The following is a 14,784-nucleotide window of genomic DNA, read 5'->3' as shown; positions in this document are numbered from 1 at the left end:
ATACACGTGCACAAATGTTGTCTCACTTTAATCCCTTAACGCTCAGTGACGTACTATTACGTCATGGAAAGCGCCCTGTTCGCGCTCCATGACGGAATAGTACGTCTCGGGAGTAACAGCCGTTTCGGCCGTCCTCCCGACACATACAGGAGCTGTGACAGCTGCTGTCTCGTACAGCAGCTGTCACAGCTCCTACAGCGGGGACCGATCGCTGTGTCCCCGCTGATTAACCCCTTAAAAGCCGCGTTCTATAGAGATCGCGGCTTTTTAGGGGTTAAGCTGCCGTCGCCGGCCTGCTACACTATAGCGGCCATGGCAACCGGACACCAAACAATGGCGTCCGGCTATGCCATAGACGGAAGCCTAGTGGGTCCTGACAACGTCAGGACCCACTATGCTTGCTGTCAGTGAGTAGCTGACAGTTCTAATACACTGCACTACGCATGTAGTGCAGTGTATTAGAATAGCGATCAGGGCCTCCTGTCCTCAAGTCCCCAAGTGGGACAAAGTAATAAAGTAAAAAAAAAAGTTAAAAAAAGATGTGCAAAAATAAGAAAATAAAAGATTTAAAAGTAATAAAAGTAAAAATCCCCCCTTTTCCCTTATCAGTCCTTTATTATTAATAAAAATATATAAACAAACAAATAAACTATACATAATTGGTATCGCCGCGTCCGTAACGGCCTGAACTACAAAATTATTTCGTTATTTATCCCGCGCGGTGAACGCCGTAAAAGAAAATAATAATAAACCGTACCAGAATCACAATTGTTTGGTCACTTCACCTCCCAAAAAATGGAATAAAAAGAGATCAAAAAGTCGCATGTACCGAAAAATGGAACTGATCGAAACTACAGTTCGTTACGCAAAAAATAAGTCCTCGCACGGCTTTATTGATGGAAAAATAAAAACGTTATGGCACTTAGAATAAGGTAACACAAAAAGTGAATGATTTATTACAAAACGTATTTTATTGTGCAAACGCCATAAGACATAAAAAAAAACTATAAACATCTGGAATCGCCGTAATTGTATCGCCCCGCAGAATAAAGTGAATATGTCATTTATAGCGCAAGGTGAACGCTGTAAAAAAAAATAGAATAAAAAAGCAATAGTAGGATTGCTGTTTTTTAGTCACCACGCCACCTAAAAATAGAATAAAAACTGATCAAAAAGCCGCATGCACCCCAAGAAAACTACAATGGATTCCTCAAGGGGTCTAGTGTCCAAATTGGGGTCACTTTTGGGGGGTTCCCAATGTTTTGGCACCACAAGACCTCTTCAAACTGAACATGGTGCCTAATAAAAAAGAGGCCTCAAAATCCACTAGGTCCTCCTTTGCTTCGGAGGCCAGTGCTTCAGTCCATTACCGCACTAGGGCCACATGTGGGGTATTTCTCTAAACTGCAGAATCTGGGCAATAAGTATTAAGTTGTGTTTCTCTGATAAATCCTTTTGTGTTGTAAAAAAAATGGTATAAAGAGGATTTTCTGACAAAAAAAAAATGTACATTTCACCTCTACTTTGCTCTAAATTCCTGTGAAACACCTAAAGGGTTCATAAACTTTCTAAATGCTGTTGTGAATACTTTGACGGGTCTAGTTTCTAAAATGGGGTATTTGATAGGGGTTTCTAATATATGGGCCCCTCAAAGCAACTTCAGAACTGAACTGGAACCTAAAAAAATAAATAAATGAGGCAATACTTCGCTTCTTACATTACACTGATAACGAGCCCTGCCCACCCCGAGGTGACCCCAGTTTTGACCGTTTGTATAAACGGAGACCCCTATTAGACCGTTTCAGTGCCCGGTTTTCCCAAGCATTCACCGCCGAGACGTGTATTTCTATTGATGAGTCCCTGGTACATTTTAAAGGGAGGGTTCAATTCCGCGAGTACCTGCCGGGTAAGAGGGCAAGGTATGGCGTGAAGATATATAAGCTGCGAGAGTGCATCAGGGTATACCTACAGGTTTAGGATATACGAAGGAAAGGCCACCCCAAACCAGACTGCATCCTGGACTACAATAGGTACATGGGAGGGATGGACTTGTCAGATCAAATCCTGAAGCCCTACAGCGCCATGCGGTGTGGTATAAGAAGCTGGCCGGGCACATCATACAGATGGCATTGTACAATGCGTACGTGCTACGTCGATGTGCAGGCCAGACGGGAACTTTCCTGGAATTTCAAGAGGTGATTATCAAGAACCTAATCTTTAGGGACCAAGAAGGGGGGGGGCACCCAGTACTTCTGGAAGCGGGGCCACACGCATCGTACCAGGGCGGCAACACTTTCCAGGAGAAGTTCCCCAAACTGGCAAGAAGGGAAAAAGTCAAAAGAGGTGCAAGGTCTGCTATAAGAGGGGTATAAGGGATGACACAATATATCAATGTGACACGTGTCCCGAATAACCAGAGCTCTGTATGAAAGTGTTTTAAAATTTATCATACATCCCTTGGTTTATAATTTACCCCAATTTTACTTACCCTGACGCCCCCGCACAGCTTATCCCCCCTCGTCTTTCCCCTCTGAGCCCTGCTGTGTGCCAGGCAGCCGATAACAGCCACATGTAGGGTATTGCCGTACCCAGGAGAACCCACATTACAGTTTATGGGGTGTAGGTCTCCGGTCAAAATGCTCACTACACCTCCAGACGAATGCCTTAAGGGTGTCGTTTTTAAAACGGGGTCACTTCTTGCGGGTTTCAACTGTACTGGTACCTCAGGGGCTTCTGCATACATGACTTTGCACTAGAAAATCCCCAGTAGGCCAAATGGTGGTCCTTTCCTTCTAAGCCCCCCCATGGGCCCAAACGGCAGTTTATCACCACAAATGGGGTATTGCTGCACTCAGAACAAATTGGGCAACAAAATGGAGTATTTTATTTCTTGTGAAAATAAGAATTTTTGAGCTAAAATGACATATTATTGGAAAAAATATATATTTTTTTCATTCCCAGCCCAATTCAAATAAGTTCTGTGAAGAAACTATTGCGTCTAAATGGTCACATTATCCATAAATGAATTCCTTGAGGGGTGTAGTTTCCAAAATGGGGTCACTTCTGGTGGGTTTCCATTGCTTTGATACCTCTGAGGCTCTGCAAATGCGACATGGCACCCGAAAACCAATCCAGCAAAATCTGGACTCCAACAAACACATAGCGCTCCTTTCCTTCTGAGCCCTCACATGAGCCCAAACGGCAGTTTATCACCACAAATGGGGTATTGCCACACAAAGGACAAATTGGGCAACAAAATGGGGTATTTTGTTCCCTGTGAAAAGAAGAAATTTTGATCACAAATGACATTTTATTGGAAAAAATGACATTTTTTTCATTTCACAGCCCAATTCAAATACGTGCTGTGAAAAAACGGTGTGGTCAAAATGGTAACAACAACCATAAATGAATTCCTTGAGGGGTGTAGTTTCCAAAATGGGGTCACTATTGGGGGATTCCTACTGTTTTGGCACCTCAACACCTCTTCAAACCTGGCATGCTGCCTAAAATATATTCTAATAAAAAAGAGGCCTCAAAATGCACTAGGTGCTTCTTTGCTTCTGGGGCTTGTGTTTTATTCCACGAGCGCACTAGAGCCACAGTTGGGACATTTCTAAAAACTGCAGAATCGGGACAATACATATTTAGTAGTGTTTCTCTGGTAAAACCTTCTTTGTTACAGAAAAAAAAAAAGAATAAAATTGAAATTCAGCAAGAAAAATGAAATTTGCAAATTTCACATCCACTTTGCTTTAATTACTGTGAAATGCCTGAAGGGTTAAAAAAAACGTTCTAAATGCTGTTTTGAATACTTTGAGGGGTCTAGTTTTTAAAATGGGGTGTTTTATCAGGGTTTCTAATACATAGGCCCCTCAAAGCCACTTCAGAACTCAAGAGGTACCTTAAAAAAAAGGCTTTTGAAATTTTCTTAAAAATTGCTGTTTATGTTCTAAGCCTTGTAACGTCCAAGAAAAATAAAAGAATGTTCAAAAAATGATGCCAATCTAAAGTAGACATATGGGAAATGTTAACTAGTAACTATTTTGGGTGGTATAACCGTCTGTTTTACAAGCAGATGCATTTAAATTCTGAAAAATGCTATTTTTTCAAAATTTTCTCTACATTTAGCAATTTTTCACCAATAAACACTGAATATATCGACCAAATTTTACCACGAACATGAAGCCCAATGTGTCACGAGAAAACAATCTCAGAATCGCTTGGGTAGGTTTAAGCATTCCGACGTTATTACCACATAAAGTGAAATATGTCAGATTTGAAAAATGGGCTCTGAGTCTTAAAGAGGCTCTGTCACCAGATTTTGCAACCCCTATCTGCTATTGCAGCAGATAGGCGCTGCAATGTAAATTACAGTAACGTTTTTATTTTTAAAAAACGAGCATTTTTGGCCAAGTTATGACCATTTTTGTAGTTATGCAAATGAGGCTTGCAAAAGTCCAAGTGGGTGTGTTTAAAAGTAAAAGTCCAAGTGGGCGTGTATTATGTGCGTACATCGGGGCGTTTTTAATACTTTTACTAGCTGGGCGCTCTGAAGAGAAGTATCATCCACTTCTCTTCAGAACGCCCAGCTTCTGGCAGTGCAGATCTGTGACGTCACTCACAGGTCCTGCATCGTGACGGCCACATCGGCACCAGAGGCTACAGTTGATTCTGCAGCAGCATCAGCGTTTGCAGGTAAGATCGACTTATAAATTACCTCCAGCCAGGACGTGATGTGTATTCAGAATCCTGTCACTTCTATAGCGTCTCTGTGATATTTACAGCAAGGCAAGCGTAATCTCGCGAGATTAAGATGTAACCTGTCATTTCAAACGAGATTACGCTTGCCTTGCTGTAAATATCACAGAGACGCTACAGAAGTGACAGGATTCTGAATACACATCACATCCTGGCTGGAGGTAATGTATATTTATTGTCAGGGCACTGCAGTAACGTTGTAGTATGTTTATGTGGCTGCACATAGCGATATAGCTATACCGCTATGTGCTGTGTAAATGAATGGGGAGAAGTGTATGACGCTAATTGGTCACTGATTGGTCAGCGTCATACACGTCTCTCCACAACGCCCACTTGGTCAAAAAGTAAAACAGGCTCAGTTGTCCATTAAGAAACTCATTAGCATAAAGCTATATAGGTCAAAACTGCGTCAAAAATGATCGTTTTTCTAAATAAAAAACACCACTGTAATCTACATTACAGCGCCGATCACATCATGTACAATATAGGCCACTTATAATGTGGTGACCGAGCCTCTTTAAATTATATTTCTATCCTCCTCTGTTATTTAGATATCGGTGCCGTTATATTTGGTGCCCGATATGTAAATAACCCCCTGAACTGTCAATGGGGCGTTTCTTTATTTCTAAATGGCATGCAGGCGTGTTACTTATCGTTCTGACACTGTGCAACCAGCTACGGACGGTGTCAGGGCGCTTGTGCTGTGCGATCTCTCTCGTGAGATCAGTCTTGTCGTTCTGTAGAGAGCGTGCGCGCGCACATCTCAGACGTCGCCGCTCCTGACTATACTCCCGCCGTGACAGAACAGAAGATCTACTCACATCTAGGTTTATATATATCTTCTCCTCGTCTTTTGTTCCTTGTCGCCGGGAGTATTTTTGGTAGCGCCGACGTCTATGCGCGCGTGAACGGGCATGTGCGAGGGCGTGCGGAAGCTCTCTGCAGAACGACAAGACTGTTTGATCTTGTGAGAGGGATCACACAGCACAAGCCGCCCTGACAATGTCCGTAGCTGATTGGACAGTGTCAGAGCGATAAGTTCCACGCCCCCACCTGCCATTTCGAAATAAAGAAACGCCCCACTGACAGTTATGGGGGTTATTTACATATCGGGCGCCAAAAACTGAGAATGTTTGTGCAGCAGTGCCTATTACATAGTGCTGTTTGCTGAACATGTATGGGCAGGGGAAAGGTTCTCTTTAAAGGGGTATATAAAACATATGTTTGGATGACCACAGTTTTTTTTTACATACCAAACTGCTGTAATGAGTAGACAGCATCTTGCATATGAATCCAGAAGCGAAGTTTTCCCAATGATATTTTGTCATATGAAACGGTAAGAGGAAGCTCTGTTGTGGAGCGGTTTATCATCTAAAAAGGAGAAGAACATGAGATCTAAAATTAGCAGTGAGCCACAAAAATCAGATAAGTTACAAGGAATGGCCGAACAGCACATTCTAACAATTCTTTACGTTCCAATACATTAGTATTCTATAATAATCTTCATATTCCTTATACATCTCTATTACCACATTGCATAGCAAGAGCAGCTCAGGTAATAGTCCATAGCAGTGGCAGAAAAAAAAAAAATGTTGGTCCCTATTCTCCAAGTATTTACAGCAGAATACAGATAACATTTCTGACAACCTTTATGCTATCCACTTTTAAAAAAACATTGCCTGTCATTCATTTGTATATTGAGACATCCCCAATACCTACCCCATTAACAGAATATAGGACTGCCATAAATGATGCATGTGCTCTGCGGACAATGCCTGAACAGCCATGTGATCAAAAGAGAACTGGTCAACTACCAGAAGTCACATAGGCAATACACCTGTAATATACTGTATATAAAGTAGCCATTAAGAGGTACCACATAAAACAAGTTTCTATTACACACCTCCCAGTCCGTAAGCATAAGAGCCATGGGCAATCATTAATGTATCTGCATTTGGCAGAATGGATATTTATAAATATCCACATAAACTAATCCCTGTTACCATTTGTTTGCCTTGCGACAGCCCTATGTGCCCTTGAGCAAGTGCAATATGTTTCAATGTGCAAAGAGATGGAATGAAAACTTCCCAACGCATAGGACGACCGTAGAGCCCCCTATTTATGCAATACTGTCGAATACATGACAAAACACAAAAACACCCTGGTAGATGGTGGGCACAAACAATTGCTACTAACTAAATACCCAAAGGCAAAGGGAGCCCTAACTTGCCAACTACCTATGGACAATGAGGATTAAAAATAAAAAACCTTTATTAATGCCATTATAAGCAATGTAACGAACCACACCTATTAAAACGATCAATACCAGCTGCTAGAGGGTAGATTCCTAGGCACAATGCCTGTAAGATCGCTGTCAGTAGTGCAATTCTATCTAGGTCAATTTTGGAGTCAGCGGCTGCAGATCGCTGAATCTCCACTAATAGAGACAGTTGAATCTAGCGGCTGAGTATGTAGCATCTTTAGGGGTTTCATCATTAGCCCCTGAAGACGCTACATATGTGGTGAAACATGTCGGGGGGCTAACTATTTTAATACGCTAGATTCAACGGTCTCTATTTAGTCAGTTTATGCTTTACTTTTCTTGCTCTGTGATGAAAATAAACCTTTAAAATTTAAATCAACATTGGCCTCATTTATTGATCATGGTTTACAGTTCATATAGAAAGATAATCACCTCACACAAATTTTACTGTGTAGGGAAAAACTTTGAAGTGGACGCATCGCTAAAGCAGCGCTACGGCCTCTTCAAACTCAAGATCGGAGGGGGTCCTAGCAGTTGGACCCCCATGATCAGAAAGGGATTACTTTCTGTGATGGGAAGAACACTTTCAGACAAATAAATGTACAGACAGATATCAGAAATACCTCTTGGAAGAACATTTTGCAAACCAAACCATGGCAGAATAAAAAAAAAGTAACTTACCATCAAATCCTTTACTCGATTACTTAGCTGATCAATAAATAATATAGGAAGGTAATGGACAGACTTCCCCAACTGTATCCTACAAGTAATAAAATATGCATTTAGGTCTATTATACCAAAGCATCACAAGTAATGAACGTAAGGCAATAAAACGCATCTTATGCCTCATGCATACGACCACAGCCGCATTTCATCCCATAAAACCATATTGTGGGTTGCATAGTCCTGTGAAAACAGTGTTGCTAATATAGGTCATCCGATGAATCATGCTTTTATTTTTTTTTGTACAAACACACTGCGTATTAGGCTGGATTTACACGAGTGTTGCACATTTCAAACGTTAAAAACTGCAGTTTTTTCACGTCCGAGGTGCATCCGTGCTCTGCACTGCGGGACGCGATTTCACACATCCCCCACAGACTAGAGTCTATGGAGGGATGCGTGAAAAAATAGGTCGCCCTATCTCCTCACGGACCCTTCACACGGTCCGTTGAAACAACGTCCGTGTGAACAGCCACATTGAATTATGTAGGTCCGTGTGACGGCTGTTGTTTCTACGGCCGTCACACGGATGTTTAACACGTTCTTGTAAATAAGGCCTTAAGAAAATCTATGTTTGCCCGCTGTATATTTATACAGTGGTATATATTAGAAAATGCTGAAATGCATTGTATACAGGATCTGTGTTACTAATCCCAAACACCATTGGGTGCTAGAGGCCTTAAAGGGTTCCTGTCAAAATCCAAATTAGCTCATAATCTACTAGTTGTTATGTTACCTGTGTAATACTGTTGGTTTTTATCATTCCATGTTGTATTTTACAGCGTTCCCAGTGCCAGGATAGTTTACGCTGCTACATGCATTTTTCTCTCGAACGGGAGGCATGTCAAAAGGCAGGGAAGCTTGTACGTAGTTTCCTTATTCGGCTTCCGCTCCCTTACTACCCATAATACATAGCGCATTATCACGGTCCAATCTCAAGCTGCCTGGTCTGAAACCCCTCCCGTCTGCTAGCAAGCATTGACAAGCAGCAGAGCTGGACCATACCGCTACACTACAGCGTATCAAAGTGCTCATCAACTTCACAATGGTCAGTGTGAAATAAACACCCATTAACTGTTCTCTCCCAGCTTGTCTAGAATTAGAGACGGGAAGAACCCGACGACGGAGAGAGGTCTGCAAATAGCTCAGAAGTGAGACACCTGGTGGCAGTGTGTTTAGAGAGATTCTTCACAAGGAAAACAGATTTGGTAATAATAATAAATTACACTCTTGATGTTGGTAACTGTGCCTAAAAAAAAATCTGCAAAAGTTATTTGAAACGACAGGGACCATTTAATATGAAACTAAAATGCCTTTTGGCCAACCTTTCCCCATTGTGTGGACTATGAGCACCAAAAGGAATTGTGTAACATTATATATATATATATATATATATATATATATATATATATATATATATATATATTTAGATAATTTTATTAAAGTACATCTGCACAGCCTGACACTATATATATATATATATATATATTATAATTGATATACAAAACTTCCTCACACAATGTAAGATAGAGACAATTTCGGTTGTATTTCTAAACTATCCCAACTGTAATTAGGTCACGTGACTGGCCGATTCGTACAGCAGAATCACTTTCACCATACATTCCTATGAGACTCACAATGCGCGTCTCATCGGAATATATATATATACTTCCAGTCCACAGAGCAGACGCTGTAGGAATCAGCAGACCACAGTGCGGTCATGTGACATAACAGTGACAGTCAAGATAGTATAGAAATGAAGCAACAAGTAAGAGAATGACCTGCTCTACCTTTTACCAAGTGTACTTCCCAAATGGGTGCCCTGATAAAAGAATTCACCCGAGTGTCTTTTTAAGGCTGGACTTTGAGTTTTTGTAGCCAGACATACTAGATACTTACATTTTCATATATCTATGAACATCAGCAGGTAGCGAGGAACCATCAAAAATGAAATCCTCCACCATAACATTTAGAGTGAGCCGTGACCTCCAATGGGAGACAGGTTCGTCCAAAGCATTTGATTCTTGCTTTTCAGTATCAATTTGCTGTAAAGACAAAAAAAATTAACTATTTAGAACGCACAGATTACATTAAGATTATATACGCAAACTGGCTAGATTTGGACAAAGCCAATTTTGGCCTTAACCCCTTAAGTACGCAGCCTTGTTTTGGCCTTAAGGCTCAGAGCTTATTTTTCAAATCTGACATATTTCACTTTATGTGGTAATAACGTCGGAATGCTTAAACCTATCCAAGCGATTCTGAGATTGTTTTCTCGTGACACATTGGGCTTTATGTTAGTGGTAAAATTTGGACGATATATTCAATGTTTATAGGTTAAAAATTGCAACATTTAGAGAAAATTAATAAAAAACAGAATTTTTCAGAATTGAAATACATCTGCTTGTAAAACAGACGGTTATACCACCCAAAATAGTTACTAGTGAACATTTCCCATATGTCTACTTTAGATTGGCATCGTTTTTTGAACATTCTTTTATTTTTCTTGGACGTTACAAGGCTTAGAACATAAGCAGCAATTTCTCATATTTTTAAGAAAATGTCAAAAGCCTTTTTTTTAAGGTACCTGTTCAGTTCCGAAGTGGCTTTGAGGGGCCTATGTATTAGAAACCCCCATAAACACCCCATTTTGAAAACTAGACCCCTCAAAGTATTCAAAACAGCATTTAGAAAGGTTACTTAACCCTTTAGGCATTTCACAGAAATTAAAGCAAAGTAGAGGTGAAATTTGCAAATTACATTTTTCTTGCTGAATTTCAATTGTATTCAATTTTTTTCTGTAACACAGAAGGTTTTACCTGAGAAACACTACTAAATATGTATTGCACAGATTCTGCAGTTTTTAGAAATGTCCCACATGTGTCTCTAGTGCGCTCGTGGACTAAAACACAAGCCCCAGAAGCAAAGAAGCTCCTAGTACATTTTGGGGCCTCTTTTGTATTAGAATATATTTTAGGCAGCATGCCAGGTTTGAAGAGGTGTTGAGGTGCCAAAACAGTAGGAATCCCCCAAAAGTGACCCCATTTCGGAAACTACACCCCTCAAGGAATTAATTTATGGTGGTTGTTACCATTTTGACCCCACAGTTTTTACACAGAACGTATTTGAATTGGGCTGTGAAATTAAAAAAAATGAAATTTTTTCCAATAAGATGTCATTTTTTTATCAAAATTTCTTATTTTCACAGGGAACAAAATACACCATTTTGTTGCCCAATTTCTCCTGAGGGCAGCAATACCCCATTTGTGGCGAAAAACTGCAGTTTGAGCCCATGGGAGGCCTCAGAAGGAAAGGAGCGCTATGTGTTCTTTGGAGCCCAGATTTTGCTGGATGGTTTTCGGGTGCCATGTCGCATTTGCAGAGCCCCAGAGGTATCAAAGCAATGGAAACCCACCAGAAGTGACCCTATTTTGGAAACTACACCCCTCAAGGAATTAATTGATGGGTAATGTGACCATTTAGACGCCATAGTTTCTTCACAGAACTTATTTGAATTGGGCTGGGAATTTAAAAAAATATAATTTTTTCCAATAATATGTAGTTTTAGCTCAAAATATCTTATTTTCACAAGAAATAAAATACCCCATTTTGTTTCCCAATGTGTCCTGAGTGCGGCAATGCCCAATTTGTGGTGATAAACTGACGTTTGGGCCCATGGGAGGGCTCAGAAGGAAAGGACCACCATTTGGCCTACTGGGAATTTTCTGGTGCGAAGACATGTATGCAGAAGCCCCTGAGGTACCAGTACAGTTGAAACCTCTGATAAGTACCCCGTTTTAAAAACTACACCCCTTAAGGCATTCATCTAGAGGTGTAGTAAGCATTTTTACCGGGACATACACCCCATAAACTGTAATGTGGGTTCTCACGGGTATAGCAATACCCTACATGTGGCTGTTATCAGCTGCCTGGGCACGCAGCAGGGCTCAGAAGGGAAAGATGAGGGGGATAAGCTGTGCGGAGTGCATCAGGGTAAGTAAAATTGGGGTAGATTAAAAATCAAGGGATGTATGATACATTTTGAAGCACTCTTTCATACGGAGCCTTAGTTTTTCTGGACGCATGTCACATTGATATATTGTGTCCTTCCTTATCCCACTCTTATAGCAGACTTTGCACCTCTTTTGACTTTTTCCCTTCTTGCCAGTTTGGGGAACTTCTCCTGGAAAGTGTTGCCCTGGTGCGATGCGTGTGGCCTCGCTTCCAGAAGTACTGGGTGCCCCCCCTTCTTGGTCCCTAAAAATTAGTTTCTTGATAATCAGCTCTTGAAATTCCAGGAAAGTTCCCCTCTGGCCTGCACATCGACATAGCACGTACGCATTGTACAATGCCATCTGTATGATGCGCCCAGCCAGCTTCTTATACCACACCGCATGGCGCTGTAGGGCTTCAGGACTTGATCTGACAAGTCCACCCCTCCCATGTACCTATTGTAGTCCAGGATGCAGTCTGGTTTGGGGGTGTCCTTCCCTTCATATATCCTAAACCTGTAGGTATACCCTGATGCACTCTCGCAGCTTATACATCTTCACGCCACACCTTGCCCTCCTACCCGGCAGGTACTGGCGGAATTGAAGCCTCCCGTTAAAATGTACCAAGGACCCATCAATTGAAATACACGTCTCGGTGGTGTATGCTTGGGAAAACCGGGCACTGAAACGGTCTAATTGGGGTCTCCGTTTATACAAACTGTCAAATCTGGGGTAGTCTTAGAGTAGGCAATGCTCATTAGGAGAAGCGAAGTATTGCCTCATTTTTATTTATTTTTAGGTTCCAGTTCAGTTCTGAAGTTGCTTTGAGGGGCCCATATATTAGACACCCCCATCAAACACCCCATTTTAGAAACTAGACCCCTCAAAGTATTCACAACAGCATATAGAAAGTTTATGAACCCTTTAGGTGTTTCACAGGAATTTAGAGCAAATTAGAGGTGAAATTGACATTTATTTTTGTCAGAAAATTTTTTATACCATTTTTTCCTATAAACACAAAAGGTTTTACCAGAGAAACACAACTTAATACGTATTGCTCAGGTTCTGCAGATTTAGGAAATATCCCACATGTGGCGCTAGTGTGGTTAAGGACCGAAGCACCGGCCTCCGAAGCAAAGGAGCACCTAGTGGATTTAGAGGCCTCTTTTTTATTAGGCACCATGTCCGGTTTGAAGAGGTCTTGTGGTGCCAAAACAGTGAAAACCCCACAAAAGTGACCCCATTTTTGGAAACTAGACCCCTTGAGGAATTCATTGTAGTTTTCTTGGGGTGCATGCGGCTTTTTGATCAGTTTTTATTCTATTTTTAGGTGGCGTGGTGACTAAAAAACAGCAATTCTACTATTGTTTTTTTATTCTATTTTTTTTACAGCGTTCACCGTGCGCTATAAATGACATATTCACTTTATTCTGCGTGGCGATACGATTACGGCGATACCATATATTTATAGTTTTTTTATGTCTTATGGCGTTTGCACAATAAAATAAGTTTTGTAAAAAAATCATTCACTTTTTGTGTTCCTTATTCTAAGAGCCAGAACTTTTTTTTTTTTCAATCAATAAAGCCGTGCGAGGACTTATTTTTTGCGTAACGAACTGTAGTTTCCATCAGTACCATGTTTAGGGACATGCGACTTTTTGATCTCTTTTTATTCCATTTTTTGGGAGGTGAAGTGACCAAACAATTGTGATACGGTTTATTATTATTTTCTTTTACGGCGTTCACCGCGCGGGATAAATAACGAAATAATTTTGTAGTTCAGGCCGTTACGGAAGCGGCGATACCAATTATGTATAGTTTATTTGTTTATTTATCTATTTTTAGTAATAATAAAGGACTGATAAGGGAAAAAGGGGGATTTTTACTTTTATTACTTTTATTTTCTTATTTTTACTTTATTACTTTGTCCCATTAGGGAACTTGAGGGCAGGAGGCCCTGATCGCTATTCTAATACACTGCACTACATGCGTAGTGCAGTGTATTGTATTAGAGCTGTCAGCTACTCACTGACAGCAAGCATAGTGGGTCCTGACTTTGTCAGGACCCACTAGGCTTCCGTCTATGGCATAGCCGGACGCCATTGTTTGGTGTCCGGTTGCCATAGTCACCATCGCCGGCCGCTATCGTGTAGCAGGCTGGCGATGGTAGCTTAACCCCTAAAAAGCCGCTTTCTCTATTGAACGCAGCTTTTAAGGGGTTAATCAGCGGGGACACCGCGATCGGTCCCCGCTGTAGGCGCTGTGACCGCTGCTGTATCAGACAGCAGCGGTCACAGCTCCTGTATGTGTCGGGAGGACGGCCGTTACTCCCGAGACGTACTATTAGGTCATGGAGCGCGAACGATACAGCTACCATGACCTAATAGTACGTCCAGGAGCGGGAAGGGGTTAAAGGATATGAATACTTTTGCACAGAATTTTTTTTAAATTTTCATGTGCTTACTAAATGCAATATTAAAAAGGCTGTCACCACATTATAAGTGCGCTATCTCCTACATAAGGAGATCGGCGCTATAATGTAGGTGACAGCAGTGCTTTTTATTTCGAAAAACAATCTATTTTTACCACTTTATTAGCGATTTTTAGCTTTATGCTAATGAGTTTCTTAATGCCCAAGTGGGCGTTGTACAAAGTGTATGACGCTGACCAATCAGTGACCAGTCAGTGTCATACACTCCTTTCCATTCATTTACACAGCAGCATCGCGTTCTTACTAGAACACGATGTGCAGCCATATACAGACATTAATGTTAATCAAGTGTCCTGATAATGAATATACATGACCTCCAGCCTGGACGTGATGTGTATTCAGAATCCTGACACTTCTGAATCTTTTCTGTGAGATTCCAGCAAGCCACGCGTAATCTCGCGAGATTACGACGTAAACGAGATTTCTTTTCCCTTGCTGGAAATCTCAAAGAAAAGATTCAGAAGTGTCAGGATTCTGAATACACATGACGTCCTGGCTGTAGTTCATGTATATTCATTATCAGGACACTTGATTAATGTTAATGTCTGTGTATGTGG

General features: G+C 41.1%; 1 protein-coding gene across 1 annotated transcript in view; it reads right to left on the bottom strand.

Moving 5' to 3' along the window:
* The window catches only part of CLPTM1L (CLPTM1 like), an 86,685-nt gene that overhangs the window by 32,511 nt on the left and 39,390 nt on the right, over positions 1-14,784 (bottom strand). The window contains exons 5-7 of the mRNA XM_075827003.1: positions 9,644-9,789; positions 7,703-7,781; positions 6,012-6,129 (exon numbers count right to left, since the gene is read on the bottom strand). Coding sequence (XP_075683118.1) covers positions 6,012-6,129; positions 7,703-7,781; positions 9,644-9,789 — 343 coding nt within the window. The remainder of the gene's footprint in view (positions 1-6,011; positions 6,130-7,702; positions 7,782-9,643; positions 9,790-14,784) is intronic.

Source organism: Rhinoderma darwinii, chromosome 5 (assembly GCF_050947455.1).
Source record: "Rhinoderma darwinii isolate aRhiDar2 chromosome 5, aRhiDar2.hap1, whole genome shotgun sequence".
Lineage (NCBI taxonomy): Eukaryota > Metazoa > Chordata > Amphibia > Anura > Rhinodermatidae > Rhinoderma > Rhinoderma darwinii.
This window is presented reverse-complemented; position numbering and strand designations above follow the sequence as displayed.